Raw genomic sequence first — 20,146 nt, forward strand, 5'->3', positions numbered from 1 at the left:
GCAAAGGGCAGGTGACACAATGCATTCTTTAACATTTTTTTCCTGCTCCATTCCATTTTCCCAGGAATGGTGGTTTTAGAACTGGCACGAATGGGATTTTAGCAGTGTGATACCTGGGCCAGCTTGTAGACCACCGGTAGGGGCTCTGGGAGGAACAGAGATGGAAGCCTGCCAGCAAGTTGGAGTTGTGACTAACATCCATTAAGTTGCTTTCCTGAAAAGTGCCTCCAGAGACTTGCTCTCCGGTGGGTCGTTAATGCCTGAATACCACAGATTGCAGAAAAACTCTGCTTTCCTTCTCAGAGAGCCACCTTCAAGAAATGGCAACCTGTTTTGTTCTTTGCTGAGGATGATGACCGGCCAGTTAAGGGGACTGTGCTGGGCATGCTGCAGGTGAAGTGCTTAACCTGGACCACCAGTTTCTCCTTCACAGTGACCCGAACCGAGATGTTATTGGCCCCATTTTACAAGTGGGGAAACGGGCACAGAGAAAGCGACTGTCTGCCCAGGGTTACACACCTGGAGAATGGGTGAGTGGGGGGTTTGTGCTCAGGAAGTCTGGCGCTTGGCAGGCAGCGGGGGCCACCAGGGCCCTGGGCTCTGCTACTTCTCTGCGAGGCCGTGTGAGACCGGGGCCCTTTCTCCTGCCAGTGCAGCCCACTGGGGCAGCTCCTGGAGGCAAGACAGAGTCTCTGATGGAGTGGAAAGCCATGAGCTGTTTCCTTTACGTCCTCTGAGAAAACACCTCCTTCAAAGCTGACGTTTTCTAGTCTCTTCTAATACATTTGGCAGTGTTAGGAAAGGATTTTGTGGTGGAGCTTTTGTTCTCCCTAAGACAGTCCTACATGTGGAGGTGCATGGAAGTGAATGAAGTGGAAAGACGCCCAGAGGTGGGGGCAGCCTGGGAAACCGGCCCATCGTCAATGGTGCAGCAGATGTCTGTCCAGCAGGAGAAGCCGTCCCGGCCCGACGACGGTGGGAAGAGGCTCCTTGTGAGGAGAAGAGTGTGCTGAGACACCTGTCTGCCCAAGGGACCAGTCTCTGGTCCAGGGAGCTCTGCCCAGACCACCTCCCCGTGGTCCTTATAGGTAGCTGGGCAGCAGCAGGCCTTGCTGTGACATTCAGCAGAAAGATGTGTCAAAGATTTGAAGACTATCAAGTGAGAATCAGAAATGGAACGTGCAATTGTATTCTGAAAAGTAGAAAGCTGGTAGAGAAAGGCTCTCGGGTCTGTCTGCAATCGCACATTGAGGGCTGAGCTTTTTCTGTGTATTGGTTTGGGAGGTAGAGTGTGGCGAGGTGAGAGCTCTGTCTTGCAGTTTATCTTCCTATGTGCGAATCCCTGTGACCTTGGGCCAGTTTTCCAATCTCCCTGAGCCTTGGTGGCCTCAGTTGTGAAGTTGGGTGGTGGTTGCACCTTTCTTACAGGATTGTTGGGAAATCAGAAGTGACTGTACATATAAGGTGTGGAGAACAGTGTCTGGGACACGGTAAATGCCAGCTGCTCTGTTGCAAATGTGAGCACACCAGTGTAGCCGCAAGAAAGAGGCTGACATAGACTGAACGTGTTAGGAAAGTGGACCACAGGAGGGCATTACAAGGTGCTGATGACAGCAGAGAAGGAAATGGACAGAGTCAGGCCAACCTAGGACCAGCCTGCCCCTGGCTGTGAGTGTCCACACCACCTTGGAGCCCAGGGAAGCCGTGCCTGGCAGACGCTGGATCTGCCCCTCCAAGGTCTGATGGCCCAGCTAAGGGCACAGACTGTATATAACGATGCTGGCTCCGTGACTCTCAGGCAGCGGCCTCGCATACAGCATGCCAGGCAGGGCCACTCCTCAGAACAGCAGAACATCCAAGGGCTTCAACCTGGGGGGCCCTCTTTCTTTCCCACCTTTGCTCACCTCTTTGGGGATCTCAAAGGCTCAGGGTTGTAACCCCTTCTCCGGAGCTTCTGCTTTTGCTCCTTCCTGAAGTACTTAGATAATAATATATGATGCTTATTTCCTGAGTTTTTCAGATGCTAAAACCACCACCAAATGGAAGAAACTAACTACTCCATCATGAGCAGGTAGCCCCCAGGATTGAAACCCACCCGGCAATCAGAGAACTGTGCAGGAGCAGATCACATGCCCTGGGACGCCCCTCCCTCTCCTGGCCCTGAAAGACGCTTTGCAGAAACCCTTCAGGGAGTTCAGGGGTTTTACGAGCAGAGGCTGCCCATTCTCCTTGGGTGGCTCTTCAATAAAGCTTTCTCTGCTCCAGATTCCGACATTTTGCGTTTGGGTCTGTTTGGCCTCGCTGTGTGCTGGGCACAGGGACTTGCATTGGGTAACACCATCACCTTCTGAACGTTTCCAGTATCTGCCTGCTTCTCATGGTTTCCGCTGCTGCTGCCAAGTCCAAACTCCCTGACCTGGATCACTGCAGTGCCCTCCCCACTGGTCCTCTGCTCCCTCCCCTCCCCTGAACGCTTCCCAGAGACTCTCTTCTAAAACCATTAGAGCCTTTAACTTCCCATCTCGTGTTCGATCTAGAGTGAATGTTTTACCCACACGTAACTCTGGCCTCTGCTCCCACTGCCTCGATCCCTCTGCACAGGCACACTGACCTCCCCCGACACCACACACCCTGCGCACTCAGCCTCAGGGCCTTTGCACCTGTCATCGTCCCTGCTTGGACCGCTCTGCCCCAGATATCTGCATGGCTCACCCTTCGGTTCTTTCAGCTCTTTCCTGAGATATCAGACCCTACTGCTTTCTCTGTTTTATTTTTTTTTTCTTTGCTACTACGCTATTTATTTTAAAATTTATCTTCTTGATTGTTTTCTCTTTCCCCTACAGGAATATAATCTCCATCATGACAGATATTTTCAACTGTTTCACCTGCTGCTCTATCCCCAATGCCAAGAAAAGGGCCTGGCATATTGTAGGTGCTCGTTAAGCGCTTGTGGAAAGAATGAAACGTAACGATTTAAGAGGTGGCTCATTGTGTCCTAGCCCTCAGCCAAATCCAGAGGCCCACTGCACGTGTGCAGTCCCCACACGAGCATCTAAGGCTGTTACAGTCGGTGACATGAAGTCTGGTTGTATCCTGAGATTCCTGTCCGTATGGTTAGACTTAGACTACACAGGGAAACCTCCAAATTAAACATATCAAGAGAAAACAGAGCTTCAGGATTCATTTGGAAAGCAAACTGGCAGCAGAGATGAAGTGAGCTTCTTGAATGAGTTCAAGACTCACTGTCTGCGGTTTCATTACTTGAGTTAGTGCTAATGCTGTGATAAGCTGTTCATGAGTGCCCAAGGTGTGTTCCTTGGCTGGTGATTGACAGACAAACTGAGATAATAAATCGGCTATCTTCCCCAACCGACTTCTGTTGCAATCCTGAAGTGTGGGGCTTTCTCAGTCAATGCTGTTGGTAGCTTCTGTAGCAATCCTCATCTAATTCAAATGCCTTTATTACAACAACAACAACAACAACAACAACAACAAAACAGCTAAGCAGATTTAACAGTTCAGAAAACATTGAGCAAGAAACAATATTAAAATTTGTCAATATTTTCTTTATTGGTCCTGAAAATTTCTTAGGCTGCCAACAGTGACCATTATAATTATATTAAAATGTAACCAATTTGAAACCATGCTTTCAATAATGAAAATCTGGCCCATGGCCAGTTTATAATAATACGTAGATGGATGTTAAAAAGGTGGGTAAATTGTAAAATATCCTTTCAATTGTTTTTCCAAATGGTCGGATGTTTCATAGTAACCAAATCGAGCACCTCTAATTGAGGTTATTAATGAAAGTCTTCCATCTCTGGATCATTATAAAGGCCAGAATTCTATTTTTAGCCACTGAAGCTGTTAAATCTATAAAGATTCAGTTGTTTAATTTATTAGATCTTGTTTCCCATTGCCATCTTCATAACAGAAAATCTGATCGTTAAAAATAAGAGTAAGCTATATATTTCATAAATAATTAAAAATTCTATAGCAGAATAGGCAATTAAACAATTGCCACCATGATCTTCCAATGGAGGGACATCACTTTAATTAAAAATTACAAAGGTGCCACTGTACACAATTCATTAAGCTCTGTGTTGACTCAAGAAAGAAATACCTCACCAAAAAAAAAAAAAAAAAAAGAACTAACAGAAATGACCTCACCCCAAATCCTATTATTGAGGTCAGTAAGCACATTTAATTAAGATGAAGTGTTAATAATATATTTTAGTGGATGGAGGCTCTTTTCATTTCCCCAGGTAGAAATGTTATTATTTGGCCTTTAACTTCTGATTAACATTTAAAAGGTGGGAGTCACCCCAAATTAAACTCTTAAATCTGGTTTTGAAATCTGTTTTTGCTTTTTTCAAAAGGAGTTACAACCCTCTTTTCTCCTCCCAGTAAGTGGTGAGCTACTATACATTTTGAATCTCTGTGTTCCTGAGAACTGATAGTGATGACAAAATCCTAATTTCCAAGGGAGCTGATTTTTGCCATCTGCTTCTAAAGGTCTTAGAAGATACAGAATAAAATGCCACATAGCCAGCTGATGATTTTTGCTCAATTTGCTATCATTTTTTCATGTGATTTCCTTTGAATGGGCCCCAATATTAGATTAAATGAGGTATTAAAGAAAAAGACTTGATGAGTCACAAGAAGACCAGCAAAACCTGTAAGCGGGCATTTTAGCAAATCTTTTCGGACTGAATTTTCATCATCACTGCATGTTGCATTCTGCACCAGTTTGAGACCATGAATGAATCTACCTGGAGCTTAAAAGCTTCCAAGTCTAGAGGAGAAAGGGACAGGAAATGACTTAAAAAGACTCAAAGAAATCAGGACGAAGTAGGCAGTGGTTTCCAGAGAGATGAGGATCCAATTGGGATCTGATTCCAATATTCTGTGCTTAAAGAATGGGCTCAATCTGGCTCATGGTTTTGGAAGAAGAGGGGGCTGATGGACCTGGCTCCTTAACTAACTCTATGGACCTGGGAAGCCCAGTGGGAGGCTGATCAGTCCTGCTCAGGCCATCCCCCTCCCTGCCCCTGGGGATGGTTTAAAGCAAAGCCACATTCAAATATGTCCACGGTTGAGAGACATTAGACGATACTTGAAGGTGAAAAATAATAGTAATCCATAAACGAAAAACCATGTCTGCTTATGCATAAATGCTTGCATACAGACACTCCACCCCAGCTGCTGGCAAACCACACTATACTTGTTTACCAAGCACATCCATAGGCCAGGCCCAGTGCTGGGCTGTTTTAAGACCTTCAGTTGGTACAGGTGTTATGGAAAACAGTATGGAGGTTCCTCAAAAACTAAAGATATGGCAAAACCAATACAATATTGTAAAATAATTAATCTCCAATTAAAATAAATAAATTTATATTTAAAAAATAAAGATAGAGTGGTCAAATGATCCAGCAATCGCACTCCTGGGCATACAGACAAAACTATAATTCAAAAAGATACACCCCGCCTTATGTCCGCAGCAGCACTGTTCACAACAGCCGAGGCATGGAGACAACCTAAATGTCCACTGGCAGGCGAAGGGGCAGAGAAGAGGTGGCCCACGTAAGCCAGGGGACACTATGCAGCCGTACAAAGCACGGAGTCATGTCATTTGCAGCAAGAAGGATGAACCTAGAGATTATCATAGTTGGTAAGTAAGTCAGAAAGAGAAAGACAAATACTATATGGTAGCACTTATATGTGGGATCTCAACTGTGGCAGAAATGACTCTACCTACAAAACAAAAGCAGACTCACAGGCACAGAGAACAGGCTTGTGGTTGCCAAGAGGATGGGGTGGGGAGGGGTGGGTGTGGAGCTTTGGGGTTAGCAGATGCAAACTATTCTATGTGGAAAGGGCAGACAGCAAGGACCTACTGTGGAGCTCAGGGAACTACACTCCATATCCTGAGATACGCCACAATAGTAAAGAACGTGGGAAAGAATGCATGCGTGGAGGTACACCGGCGTCACACTGCTATAGAGCGGAAATTAGCACAACACTGTAAAACAACTATGTGTGTGTGTGCCCACTTGCTCAGCCATGTCTGACTCTTTGTAGCTTGCCAGGCTCCTCTGCCCGTGGGAATTTCCAGGCAAGAATACTGGAGTCGGTTGCCATTTCCTATTCCACAATCAACTACACTCCAATAAGATAATGAAAGAGGACCTTCGGGCCTCTAAGAATTTTCTCTGTCCATGGTGGGCTCCTCCCAAGTCACACCAAACAGACTGAAATGTACCACATCGCCAATGCATAATTTTTGAGATAATTTTTATACTTTTGGAATAATTTGGCTATGAGAATATTTCACTAATAATCCTCTATGATTTTTCTAGTGCTGACCCAGACATCCTTACAGTGTGATCTACAAATAATTTGCAAATGTAAAGGGTGTGTGTGTATTCAGCTGCTTCAATTGTGTCCAACTTTCTGTGACCCCCATGGACTATAGCCTGCCAGGTTCCTCTGTCTATGATATTTTCCAGGCAAGAATGCTGGAGAGGGTTGCTGTTTCTTCCTCCAGAGGATCTTACCAACCGGGGATGGAACACGAGTCTCCTGTACTACAGGCGGATTTTTCACCACTGGGCCACTGGGGAAGCTCTTGGAAATGTAATGACATTTTTTCAAATATTAAATTCAACATGGCTCAAGTCATGGTGCTGTGGACACTCAGTTTTTATTAACTTCAGTTTGCTGTTTTCTTTTCAAACTTTGCCGATGGCAGATTATATGTTTGAGTCCTTGACATTTTTGTCAAGGACAAAAGTTTTGAAGGCCTTGGTGCTGGGCCTGAGCGCTTAATTGACTAAATGGTACTGATGAAGCCCTGATGGTTTATCAGGGATGGAGATGAAAATGGTCATTACCCTCACAGAGGCCGCGGGTTAGTGGGAAATAACAGTGTAACAGTGAAGCGTGATAAATGTTAAACTAGACTTTCAGAAAGCCAGCGGCAGTGCAGTCTGAAAGTAAGGTAGTCACCTGCAGGGGATGCCTAAACCTCAGAAAGACAAACAGACATGGGCGAGGTGGTGGTGAGATAAGCCCCAGTAGTTCACCTCATTTGTACGTTTTCTTTCCATAAACCTAGGCTCAGAGAGGTTACGTTTTCCTCATAAAAGAGGTGGACGCATCATTTCTCATTCACAGGGTGGTTGTGAGAGTTAAGTAAGACTGCCCTCAGTGGTTTTGGTAAACATTTATATAAAAATGTCAGGCATCTTAGTCACGCAAAACATGCATCCAGGGCTCCTGGCAATCTTTGCCTAGTTTAGTCTGGTACCCCATTCCCGGGAGGCAGAGACCAGCTTAAAGGCATCGGGATGGTGGCATTTCTGGGGGATTTAGGAATCTGTTGACCAGTGAGACTACAGTGATGCTTGGAAAGAAATAATTTTGTTGCTTGGCTCTTTCTCCCCAGCTGGGGAGCACTGGTCCCTACTTTCCAAGGAGACAACTTCTTTCTCTCCTTCCTTCCTTTACCTCTCTCTCCCTTTTCCCCTCCCTCTTCCTTTTTTTCCTGGGGTATCGCTCTTTGACTATAAGCTCCCTGGAGGCTCTAGGCAGAGACCATTTCTTTCACAAGTTAAAACACTGCATCCAGCAGTGTAAGGCCCATAGTAGGCACTGAACAAATACGAGTAAATGAATTCAGTAAAGGAATGAATGGAAAACTATAATGTTTGTGCTTTTTTTCAAGCAGTTATCTTTGGCAACATAATTATCTATTATTTTGATTGTGTAAAATCTAATTTCATGACATGTATTCATCTTGTAAAATTCATCCTGTAGTCTTTTATTACACAGAAAGTTTCAATACCCAAAGGTGTTCATGGAAGAAGTTTCTGGTTGCCTTACAATATCTACTCTTTTTTCTTTTCTTAGTAAAGAATTCAACTTTTAAAAGCTGGTTGCTACCCACCTAAAAATGACCATGCTTCCTAGTATTTCTTGCAGCTAGGTTGTGGCCATGCAACTAATTTTGACCAATCAGATTCAAATATAAAAGTGTTTGACTTTCAGGAAGATTGCCTAAAATATAGGAGACTCCCTTCTGTATTCTCTCTCTCCCAAACTACTGTCTGAAACACAGATATGAAGGCTGGAGCACTAGCAACTAATACAGTCCATGAGGCAGAGATTGCCAGCTTAGAGGCGACTGAATGGTGAGCAGGAAGGAGCTGGGGCCCCTGCCAGCTTTGTGGAACTGCCATCCCTGCCCTGGACTGCAGTAGCTGCTTTATACTTATTTTATACAAGGAAAAAAAAAAAACAATTTCTATCTTCTCTGAACTGCCATCATTTTCAATTTTCCTTTTATAGTCAGCCAAACTTGATCCTCACAGATACAGTGCTGCTGGACAAACACTTGTGGGGCTCCCAGGATGAATGATCCTTTTTCCCAGAAATGCTGAGCAGCAAAGGGTAATTTCACTTGGGCAAGGACAATATTTTTCCTCAGCTCACATCTTACATGTTCAGTGTGTGGCAGAAGTCTCTGCTATAAGGTTGTTTAATACAGACCAGAGAGACAAGATGAGTTCTGTCTAAAAAAAAAATGTTTGGAATAGGAATTGCTACTTGGCTGCCTCAATAGAAATCCCCTGATCATTCAGAGAATGAAATAAGTCCTCTCAGACCACTCAAAATGATGGAGCTGCTGGCCATATCCCTGGAGCAACCAAAGCAACTGACTTGATGCCATGGTGAGGCTGGTCCACGCTTCTCATCTCACTGTTGGAGGATGTTGGGGAAATATAGTCATTATCATTGAGCTGCTATTTCTGACAATAATTAGCCAACAAGTTTAGGTGCATGGGTCCATTGCTTACTGGAGACATAAAATGTCGAGAAGTGCCAGATCCTTGTCTGGTGTTCGTGGAGGCAGATTCCGTCCTGAGAGCTGAAGCCAGTCTCTTTGCCTCTGCATGTTGAAAGGCTGGGCTATGGGAACCAGCTCTATTTTACAACATGTCAATGTTCACATAACCTTGGAGCAGAGAAACTTTCTAACCATCGATTCAAGTCATAAGGGAAAATAGAAATATGATTGCCAAGGTAAAAATAGAATTCTTTATATGACAAAAGCATTAGCAACATCAACACTTTTGCACAGCATTTTCAGAAAATTCTTCAGAAAATTAATGATGCATTAAACAATTTAGTGACAAGCATGTCCACTGACCTTTTACAAAAATAATTGCATATGACTGGAAACAGTCTAAATAGCCAACAACAAGGGAATGAATAAATAAATGAGCATGTTTGTGTAATAGAGTAGTAGAATGCATACTATTCAGCAACTAAAAATAGTGGCTATCTTTTGACATGGAAAGCTATTCACCACATATTGGGAAGTAAAAATGGCAGGTTTCAAAGCAAAGTGGGTGATGTGAGCCAATTTTGAAAATAAAAACAAGTACTCCAACATGTGACTAGAGATATATCCAAGCTGTTAAAAAGGGATTTCCTTGGGTGAGACTATCACAGATTTTTAAAATTAGATTCTTTATTCCCAACTGCCTTTTCAAAAGTTTCCTCCATGAACTATCTTAACTTTATAATAAGGATAAGAAGATAGAAGTCATTAAGAAGAAGAATTTCATCTGTCATAGCCCACTGCTGTCCATTTGGATTTGGCTAAAAGCACAATGTGATGGGCTTTTAAACAAGCTTTAATAACGCAGGCTTTTTAGTGATAATATTCACTCTGAAGCCTGGACACCTCCTGTCTTTAGAGTTACAGGCTTCTCAGAGATCAAGGCGCCTTTCACTGGTTTTAACATTCCCTGGTGAGATAAAAGAGGGCATCTAGTGGCAGCGGCGGAACTACTGTATCTGAGACGTGTTCTCCATCCCAGAAGACAGGACAGGATGAGTCAGGAGTGAGGTCCTAAGTTTTGCAGGGGTTGGGGGGTAGGGAGGAGTTTTCCTGTCTTGGCAAGGGAGGGAGCCCGCCTGCCCTCAGGGAGGCCTGTCGCGGTGGGGGCAGGAGCTGAATTAGGCTGTCAGCATCCTGGCCGTGTGAGCTGGGTCTCTCACTGTGCTAAGACGCCTTGAGTGCCTGGCTAGTCATCTGAGATGAGATGGGGTTATTGGAGTGGAGGCACCGACAGTGTTGGAGTGAGACATTGATATAGAGACAGGCGGAGAGGGAGAGACAGAGAAAGAAGAGGAGGAACAGGGGGGAGGGGGGTGATAGAGGGAGAGGGTGATAGAGGGAGGAGGAAGGAGAAAGAAGAAGAGGGAAAGAGGAGGAGAAAAGAGAAGGGAGGAGAGAGAGAAATGAGTGGGAGGAAGGAAGGAACTTAAGCAGACAGATGAGATGGCCATGGGACAAGAGAGACGGTCCTAGAGGGACGGGGGCAATGCCAATAGAGACAGTGATGAGGAGGAAGACAGCGACGGAAGCAAGGAAGAGATGCATGGGGTGAAGGACAGACCAAGAGTAACCGGCACTGGGATTGACACCTGGACACACACAGAGCCGCACACACACACACACACACACACACACACACACACACACACAGGGACACCCGGGTAGCATGCAGGAGTGCAGAGCCAGGGCGGGCTATTGCTGGGAATCAAGACCCTTGGAGTACATGTGACTTTGTCAGTTGAACTCAGAGCTCTCCTTGAGATAAAAATAGGAGTTCCCAGTGTAAAGTTCCTCCCTCTTCCAACGCCTGCTCCCCGACGAGTCATTAAGAAAACACCAGCACTACCACCACAGACACAAGGTCATTACGTCTTTCTGAGAATTCTGGGGAGCTGAGTGCGGATGATTAGAAAACCGTGTCCTAGCCTGGCCCCTCCCCTCAGCCCTGCTGAGCGTTTGCACACATGGCCCCTCAGAGACATGACTTCTCGTGGACAGGATCAAAGGCTGCAAATAATTAATGAGCCTTTTCTCCCCAAAGAGTTTCTGTGACAACAGCTCAACCTGTCAGGGATGTTATGCCTGCCTTTGATGGAGCTCAGACCAGTGCCAGGAGAGGAAGGGCGGGTTGCGGGGGGAGAGGGAAGGGCGGAGGGAGGTCCAGTCAGTGCTAGGCTGAGAAAGGGTCACTTCCAGGCAACTCTGGATCTCAGCAAGAAGGAATGTGTCCAAAGGGTCAGACCAGAGAGAGAAATGTGTGTCTCGCACATACACACACATTTACTCGGTTTCAGTGCCGGAAAAGGGACTTGTCCAGACACTGCTCAGCCAGACCCATTTGTAAGTGCTACAGTTCTTAGCCAAACAGCCACAGGAACACCTCAATTATATTTTCCGAGGGGACAATGACATTGAACTTGATCGCAGTGGCTCTCTGTGGCCCCTGATGACTCAGAATCATTCCCATCCTCTGGGAAGGGCCTTTGGCATTCCTGTGGGAAGCCACCTCCCAGGTACTCGCGGTTGGATGCCGGGTTCCCAGTGGGCTCACGCCTCAGGACTGGCCCCGGGGACCTCTCGCCATCCTGCTGTTCTGCCAGGTGTGTGTGTGAGTTGGCTCAGTGAGACCCACACCTGGCCCTCCGGCAGATACTTCTGGTTGGGGGGATCTTTTTTTTTTTTTCTGGTAGGACTGAGGCCTGGCATTGCTATTGGTGCCTCAGCCCTCTACAGCCACACAGAGACAGCTGAGGATGAAGCCAAACCAGGCTAAGCGCAGAGTCAGAGGTGGGGAAGGAATATATTCTGAGCCCTGGAATCCTCATGCTGAATGCCCTTGCCCTCATTTTCGATGCTGTGGGCCAGCACAGGCACTCCTGGAAAAAGTCAGTCTGAGATGGGTCCTTGCCACTTGTAACTGACGGTCACATCACACTTGTGATGACCAGCTGTACTGTGGAAACTGGAAGCTCTTCAGAGCTTTCTCTGTTCCTGCTTTTTACGGCAAGTCTCACGTCTAGTAAGTTACAAATTGCCTTCTCGGATTGCCTTTTCTCACAGTGGGTGCCACTAACGCTCCATGCGAGATAGAATGGGGAACCACTGGATTCCGGTTCAGTTGCTGGTCTGTTCTCTAAGCTCAAATCCTGGCCTTGGAGTCCCTCGCCAGTCACGTGCTCCTCTCCAGGCGGGAATCACGGCTCCTGACTCTGTCTGCCGGGGCTGCCGGCCGTGGCCTCTTGCCATACTCCAAGAACCACACCCCATTTGCCAGATGGGTTCCCTTCCTGCTTCTCAACCAGCTGCCTGTGGTGGGGGCAGGTGCAGTCACATCTGGGAACATCGCCTCTTTGACTGCCAAGGGGCCCTGAGTTGGGGTGCACGGCTCCAGCTCAGGCAAAGCAGACTTGCCCCGACATGAACTGTGAGCCGAGCGACACAAGGGTGGACAGTGGCTGCAGGTGGGCCACTCTCCCTGTGAGATCTTGCAGTGCCAGCCTGTCAGCCCCCACTACCTAGAGGTGCAACAACTCCTGTGCTACCTCAGCCTTGGTCCAAGCATCTTCTCCAATTCTATAAACTCCTCAACATCACCGATCGTCAGAGGAATGCAAATCAAAGCCACAATGAGACAGTATCTCACACCCATCAAAATGGCCATCATCAAAAAGACCACGAGTAACACATGCTGGAGAGGATATGGAGAAAAGGGAACTTTTGTACAGTGTTGGTGAGGAATATGAATTAGTGCAGCCACTATGGAGAACAGTGTGGAGGGCCCCCCCCACCACACAAAAATAGAACCACTATCCAGCGACTTCACACCTGGGCATATATTACAAAAACCCCACAAATTTGAAAAGCTACATCATTCTCCCCAATGTTCATAGCAGGATTATTCACAATAGCCAAGGTATGGAAATAACCTAAGTGCCCATCAAGAGATGAACAAATAAAGAAAATGTGGTGTATATATATAACTATACACACACACAAAAATACGTGTGAAATATTACTCAGCCATAAAAAGAATGAAATCCTGCTATTTGCAACAATGTGGATGGACCTAGAGAATATTATGCTTAGTGAAATAGAGCAGAGAAAGACAAATACTCTGTTACCATTTATACTAGAATCTAAAAAAGAAAACAAAGGAATGCATATAAGAAACAGAAACAGACTCACAGATATAGAGAAAAAACTAGTGGTTACCAGTGGGGAAAAGTTTTATAAACTGTTCCTAGGATCTTCCAACAAAGTCCCCTTTTGCCCGAGTCAGCCAGAGCTGGCCTTAAACAAAGAACCCCGACAGACCCGCCTCTTCCCTGTCCGTCCCACCTTGGTGGGGCATCTACTCCCAGATTCCAGACAGCTGCTTCAGCCCCTCCTCATCGCAGTAATGCCGTCATGTCTGCCAGCATCCCGTGTCACCCGGCAAGGGCGTATCCCAAGCTTAGCAACACCAACCCATTTCAGTGTATTTCCTACCCATCCTGGAGTCACCTCTGCTGCCTCCTGTACTCTTGCCTGGAAAATCTCATGGACAGAGGAGCCTGGAAGCTGCATGGGGTCGCAAAGAGTCGGACATGACTGAGCGACTTCACTTTCACTTTCATGCATTGGAGAAGGAAATGGCACCCCACTCCAGTGTTCTTGACTGGAGAATCCCAGGGATGGTGGAGCCTGGTAGGCTGCCGTCTATGGGGTCACACAGAGTCGGACATGACTGAAGTGACTTAGCAGCAGCAGCAGCAGCAGAGACATCCTAAATTTGTACAACTACCTTACAGTGTGTTAAGTTACAGATTTCCTGATCTTTCTCTTTGATGTTTAAATTTTGTGTTTCCTTTGTCAAACACTACACAGAAAAGGGGGAAATTAAAGGAGAAGAGGGGAAAAAAAGAACGGCTATTTCAGATTCACATTATTACAGGATTTGGCATTATTTTATGCTTGTATCTAGTTCATCTGGAATTTCAGAAAGTTTTGTTGTAAAAAATAAACCCCCGTTTGGGTTGGAAAATAGCTTCTGCCAGCCTGCTCCACGGTCCTGTGGCCGACATGGAGATGGTGGCATGTTTCCAGCTATTTCAAATCAGGAAAATAAGACACATGTTTATTTGAAGTGTGTCTAATACATGGTTATCGGTGTCTCCTATGAGAAGATTATGTTCTGGAGGAGGAAGATTAATAACGCCCTTTTGCAGAGACAAGCGCATGTTTGGACCTGCATGCCAATGTGTTTACTGTGAAACGTCGCGCCAGGGAGGGCATCTAGTCTCCACCAGCACGAGAGGCACGGCAGATAATGCTCATTTAAGTAAATCTCATTATGAAAATCCCTTCTTTTGAAGTACTGGACAGAGCTTAAGGAATGAAGACTACAAATTTGAACCTTTTTTTTTTTTGGCTTGCCAATCATCAATGAAAAATTCAACCCCGATGGTGGTGGTTTAGTTGCTAAGTCATGTCCAACTCTTGCGACCCCATGGACTGTAGCCCTCCAGGCTCCTCTGTCCATCGGATTCTCCAGGCAAGAATCCTGGAGTGGGTTGCCATTTCCTTCTCCAGAGGATCTTCTTGACCCAGGAATTGAACCTGAGTCTCTTGCATTGCAAGCAGATTCTTTACCGACTGAGCTAATTCAACCCGATGGTCCATTTCTAAGTACTAGGTAACATCTACTCCTTCCCCTTAACAGTTCAGAGTCCAGAGCACTTGGCCGAGAGCACCAACTTTGCATACTGAACCGAAAGGTCTCCATCTTGATTTTTCCGCTACTAAGCTGGGCAGCCTTGAGCAAGCTAGTGAACCTCTCTGAATTCCTAATACCCTTAACTGTACAGGGAGCTGGCCAAGCCTTTCTCATGAAGCTGTGGCCACTGATAGAGCACGTTAAGCATCTGAGATGCGAGGGGCCCTGGGTGGCAGCTCCTTCCACACGGTGCTTGGCACCGGCAGAGCCCTGGGAACCTGTGGGAACACAGCCCTGGGGCCCCTCTCCTCCCGGGCTGCTCTGCAGCCAGGAACCAGGCACAGGGCCAGCTCCCCCGTGTAGCCAGCCTGGTCCGCTGGTGCCACCGGCTGCCAACTCTTCATCACGACACAGACTTCCTGCTCGGCCAGGTTGTTAAGCAGTGTGTGTAGTGTATGTAAATCAATGGTAACCCGGAAGGAAGAGCCGCTCCTGCCCGCCTCCCGCCTCTGGCCACGGAGACGCCCACCCACCTGATGGTCTGATGCTGCAGGGAGTCGGGGTCCGTGGCATTCACAGTCAGCAGCACGCTGCCCACGGAGATGTTCTCCTGCTTGGTCACCATCATGGGGTCCGGGTAGAAAACTGGACTCTCGTTGACGTCCAGGACAGTGATGTGGACAGTGGCCGTGGAGCTGGGGCCGTAGGAGACGTCGGGCACCAGTGGGTCCTCGTTTTCCACTTTGATCAGCAGGGTGTGAAAGGCAGAAATCTCATAGTCCAGAGGCTGGAAGGCAGAGAGGGGGGCTTAGCACGTGGGTCTGCCACAAAGGGCGGGCGCTTTGACACACAGGCCCTCTGACAGCCCCCGGGCCGTGCGGACACTCGGGGATGGGTCCAGGTTCTGTGGACTAAGAAGTTTTATGCAACTTGGGGCCCTCTTTCAGAAAAAGAGTATGAAACATACAGACATCAAGTTAGATATGAGAGTTGTTGAGGGTTTTAGACTGAGAAATAACCATAGCAATTGCATGAGTCTCAGAGATCTGGGTCTCTGGGTGTGAGATCTCTTTGAGTAAGATTCCCTGATGACGCTGACATTAAAAGCCTTCCCACCTGTAGCCTGTGACCCCAAACTCCAGCACGCCTGTGGGCTTCAGTGGGTGCATGTTATTCTAGTAGAGTGTCATGCAAGGAAAAGGATTCGGGAGGCTAAGACATGAGGGGTTAAGCTGCAGGGCCCTGCCTCCCTTGAGGGCACTGGAAAGCCTGAGGGGGCATTTTCATTTGTCCTCAAGGCTCAGTGGCTCTATTGCCATTTTCTGGGCAGGGGGACGCAGTGCCAGAAACATGACAGGCTATCCCACGAATGAGCAGCCCTGCTGAGGCCCCTTCTAGGTGATTATGCAAAGGGGCTGCTGGTGTCTAGCTCCTCTGCTGCTGGGTAGACTAACATCAGAGGACGGTAAGGAAACCCACTGTAGACATTATGAATGTGGTGCCCTGCCTGCCGTAAAATGTCACAGACCACATCCACTCTGCCACTTTCCTTCTAAACCATGAGCTGCAGTGAGGGTGACATTTCCTGTTGATGGGAGTGTGTGTGGGGAGACATTTGGGTGAGACAAGGACACGATTTTTATTTCAGTGTTTACCGGGAAAATGAGTAGCTAGCTCATGAGACCCAAGACACAATGGACATTCCTGCTAGGAGGATGAGACTAAAGTGAGTCCAGGGAGGTGATTCACTCTCAACCAGAAGGAAGGGGATAGGAGTGCAGGCTGTAAGGGATCTGGGAACGTGGGATGGGGGTGAGGACTGAAAGAGCTCTCTGGGCACAGGAGGTAGAAGGTGTAAGCAGAGAGGCTGAGTGGGAGGAACTTTAGGCAGAATTACACTAACTTCTATAATAATTACAGCTGACACGCATGCAGCCCGCCCCACACTTGTGAAAGTGCACAGATGCATATGTGTGCACACGTGCACAGACACACACACACAGGTTCCAAAAAACTTAAACGTGCGTGGAACCTTAAAACACATTCTCCAGACATTTCATAGTTAATTATCAAAGATATGCAAAAATGGGACCTGTGAGGGTTTCCTAAAGATCCATACTTTGTCAAATTGTGGATTATCACATTATCTCCTGGTAGTGATAGGACTGCCCCTCCTGCCCCCACCTAGAACTCCTCCCATCAGGGTGTTAGGGTGTTAAGCCCTAACAGATGTAAAGCTGTTGGTACCCAGGAGCTATACTGTGGTTCCCTCCCTGGAGCACAAGAATAATTTACCCCTGCTGCCTCCTTTCTGATGACAGATCTCTGTCCTGCCCAAGTGAAGCCCCAAATATGCAGGCCCAGGAAGGATTCCGCATTTGGCTAGCGTTCCAGGTGACTCGTGTAGATGGGGACATTTCAGACTCACAGCATGCTGGGACGGAGGGGGAGGGTGGGGACCGGAGGACACTATGCTCCAGTCCAGCTTTGCTTGTATTTTATTTCACTCAGGCCACAGCAAACACAGGCTGGGAGGTCTGTGCTCCTGTAGGGTTTACGTGGGGATGTGTATTCACCCAAGCTTTGTCTGACAGCTGCAGGTCTGGAAAACTGCCCGCCACCTTTTATGGACGCTGGATGAGATGCACACAGCCGCCAGAGGCTGTTATTTTACGGTTTTCACGGCTTTGAAACTACAGTGCTGAGCATAGGGCAGTGTCAGGATTTCCCAGGAGTCCTGACGAGGGAAGAGGAGTTGGGAACTCGCAGAGCTGCTCTTTGCAGGCAGATGTTTGAGGTTCAGTTTGGACCAAGTTCTGGAAAGGGCAGGCTTGGGAGAAACCCAGAGCCCTTGTCCTCCCAACAAAGTGGGAAGCATCTCTAAAATCTGACATTCTCAGTGGTTCTGGGTCCTACCCCCAGTGGCATTATGGAACTTTGCTGATGCAAATGTTTATACAGCCTGGCTAGGCTGAATAATGACCCCACCCCTAATATGTCCATATTCTAATCCTTGGAACGTGTGACTGTTACCTTACATGGCAAAAGGGACTTTGCAGATGTGATTAAACTAAGGACCTTAACTGGGGACAGAAGCCTGGATTACCCAGGTGGTCTCAACGGAACCGTAGGGAGCCTCAGGCAGGAAAGTCAAAGGAAGGAACAGATGTGGCGATGGAAGCAGGGGTCAGAGTCAGAGAGAGGAAGACTCTGGGGGTACTGCTCTGAAGATGCTGGAGGGGGCCATGAGCCAAGGAATGCTCCAGAAGCTGGGAAGGATGAGGACTGGTCAATTCCACTTTCCCCTGCTGTCCCCAGAGCCTCCAGCAGGGGCCAGCCACACCACCTGTAGCCCCATGAACCTGATTCTGGACTTTTCAGCCTCCATGTTGGCAGTCACTGTTACAGCAGCCACTGGAAACACACACAGGCACCAAGTACCCATCACTTATGAGCTGGTGACTTCCTCACAACAGCCTGGACAGGTGGGCTGTCCTGGCACCCTCGTTTCACAGACAAGGAAACTGAGGCACAGAGAACAGTTATGCGTCTTAGCTGAGGGCACACAGGGGGTGGGTAGCAACGCTCCTGCTTTGTCCACTCACACGGCTGCCATAAATACAGCTGCTTCCTGCTTCTCAGGCAAACTGCTTCAGCCCCCAGAAAAGAAGCTGTATTACGCAGATGGCCTGGTCTGGCGGCAGCTCTCCCAGAACCTCCCAGACCCCTTCCTCCAGGACATGGGGACCACCAGCCACTCACACTCTGCTGTCACCCCCTCCCTCCCGTTTCTAAGCCCTCCCTTTCCATTGTGGTCACATGTCCTTCTCGGACTCCCTGCAGCAGAGAGCGGTCAGCATGCAGGGCTGTGTGCTCACAGGCAGTTTCATACTGAGGATCACCCTGTGTGTGTAATTATCTGCTGTGTTTAAGAGAGTAATCCAGACTCTGCTAAGAAAGATTGAGAGGAAATGTGATAATCCACAATTTGACAAAGTATGGATCTTTAGGAAACCTTCGCAGGTCCCATTTTTGCATATCTTTGATAATTAACTATGAAATGTCTGGAGAATGTGTTTTAAGTTTCCACGCAAGTTTAAGTTTTTTGGAACCTGTGGAACAGCCTGGTTTTAAGGCTGTGAAGGTAAAAGTGCTCCCTCAAGTGGGAGACTTTCTCTATTTTAATTCCGGGAGGGGGAGACTGGGGCTGATTTATCCTCAGCTGAGGGCCCTGGGTGCTCAGGCAAGGAAGGAGGAGCACTGGAGGCACCCTTACTTTGACGACGGAGAGCATCCCCTCGTTGGTCTGCGGGTTGGTGTGGATCTCGAAGCTCTGCCCCGGGTTCCCATTGATGATGGTGTAGGCAGCCCTCCACGCACCCGTGGTGGGATCGTCCTTGTCCTCAACTGTCAAGTTGACAATAACTCCCATGGCTCCTTCCTCGACTGTGGCTTGAAACTGTAAACAAACAAAGCAGACCGTAACTGTCACTATTTTGGGGAAACAACAACAACATAGCGAAGACCACTGATGGCGCTCCTATGACATGCCTGGTACGGGGCACATCACCCCTAGCATCTCATTAAATAAGAAAGCAAAACAGAGGACGACCATGGTGCTGTGCTCTGCCAACACATGCCAGGCTTCAGGTTCTGGCAGCAGCCTTACGTGGGGCCATGAGCCTGAATTCTCATCAGAGGATGTTGGTCAGGGCTTGCCTGGGCTCACTGGAGGTGAGTGTTGAGAGAAGAGCTGTGCCTCCCCTGGGCCCCCTTCCTTCTCCCCACCTGGATGCAGATGACCACGAGGCCCAAGGGGAAGGTGGAGCCAAAGGAGGGACGGCGCTAGGGTCCCTGAGGCATCATGAGGAGGTGGACGGAAGCCCATCCTGAACTGCTGTTGAGTGAGACCCAGACTTGGATTGAGTTTGAGCCTTTATGCATCTGTTCTTGCAGCTCTGTTACCGAATGTGAGTCTGTGTGCCCAATGCACAGTGAGGCCAAACAACATCAAAATGTCAGTGTCTGGAGCAGAGACAAGTTTATCGAGGGCCCTGCAAGGAGATGGATGTTTCATGCCTTAAAAACCGCAAACTTCTGGAAAGCTGTCAGCAAAACCCTTTTCTAGGAAAGGTGCAGGAGAGACATGGGTAGTTGTTGCCAACGTCTTGCTGTCAGATCCTTTGCTCTTGAGGTCAGGTGTTCCTGTAAACCTCCACCAAAACAAATGCTATTCTCTGTTCTGACAAGTAAGGGCAAGGTCCTAAGGCTCAACTTTCACCCTCTGAGGTCTAGGGCCTGGGTTAGAGGAGGGGATCCCTCTGAGGACCAGTTAGCAGCACCCCCCATACCTTCATCCAGCACCAAGTATAGGTCCTCCCACCAGCACCCAGGCCTGGCTGAAGAGGCAGATCTCAGCTTGCAGCTCCCTCAGGGCCTGGTCCTCAGACCCTGCCTGGATGTCATCACGGGGGGGCCAGGAGCCCAGGACCCAGATAGCCCTCAGGGTCCTCAGGCCACCCAAATAAGGTGGGGGGAGGGGC

The 20,146-nt window shown here is 47.9% G+C and overlaps 1 protein-coding gene across 2 annotated transcripts in view; it reads right to left on the minus strand.

Moving 5' to 3' along the window:
• The window catches only part of CDH13 (cadherin 13), a 1,016,268-nt gene that overhangs the window by 73,916 nt on the left and 922,206 nt on the right, over positions 1-20,146 (minus strand). For both annotated transcript variants that reach the window (XM_040254058.1, XM_040254059.1), the window contains 2 exons: positions 18,880-19,062; positions 15,137-15,390 (listed from right to left, as the gene is read on the minus strand). In XM_040254058.1, the coding sequence (XP_040109992.1) occupies positions 15,137-15,390; positions 18,880-19,062 (437 nt within the window). The remainder of the gene's footprint in view (positions 1-15,136; positions 15,391-18,879; positions 19,063-20,146) is intronic.

This window comes from Oryx dammah, unplaced genomic scaffold (assembly GCF_014754425.2).
Source record: "Oryx dammah isolate SB20612 unplaced genomic scaffold, SCBI_Odam_1.1 HiC_scaffold_13, whole genome shotgun sequence".
Classification (NCBI taxonomy): domain Eukaryota; kingdom Metazoa; phylum Chordata; class Mammalia; order Artiodactyla; family Bovidae; genus Oryx; species Oryx dammah.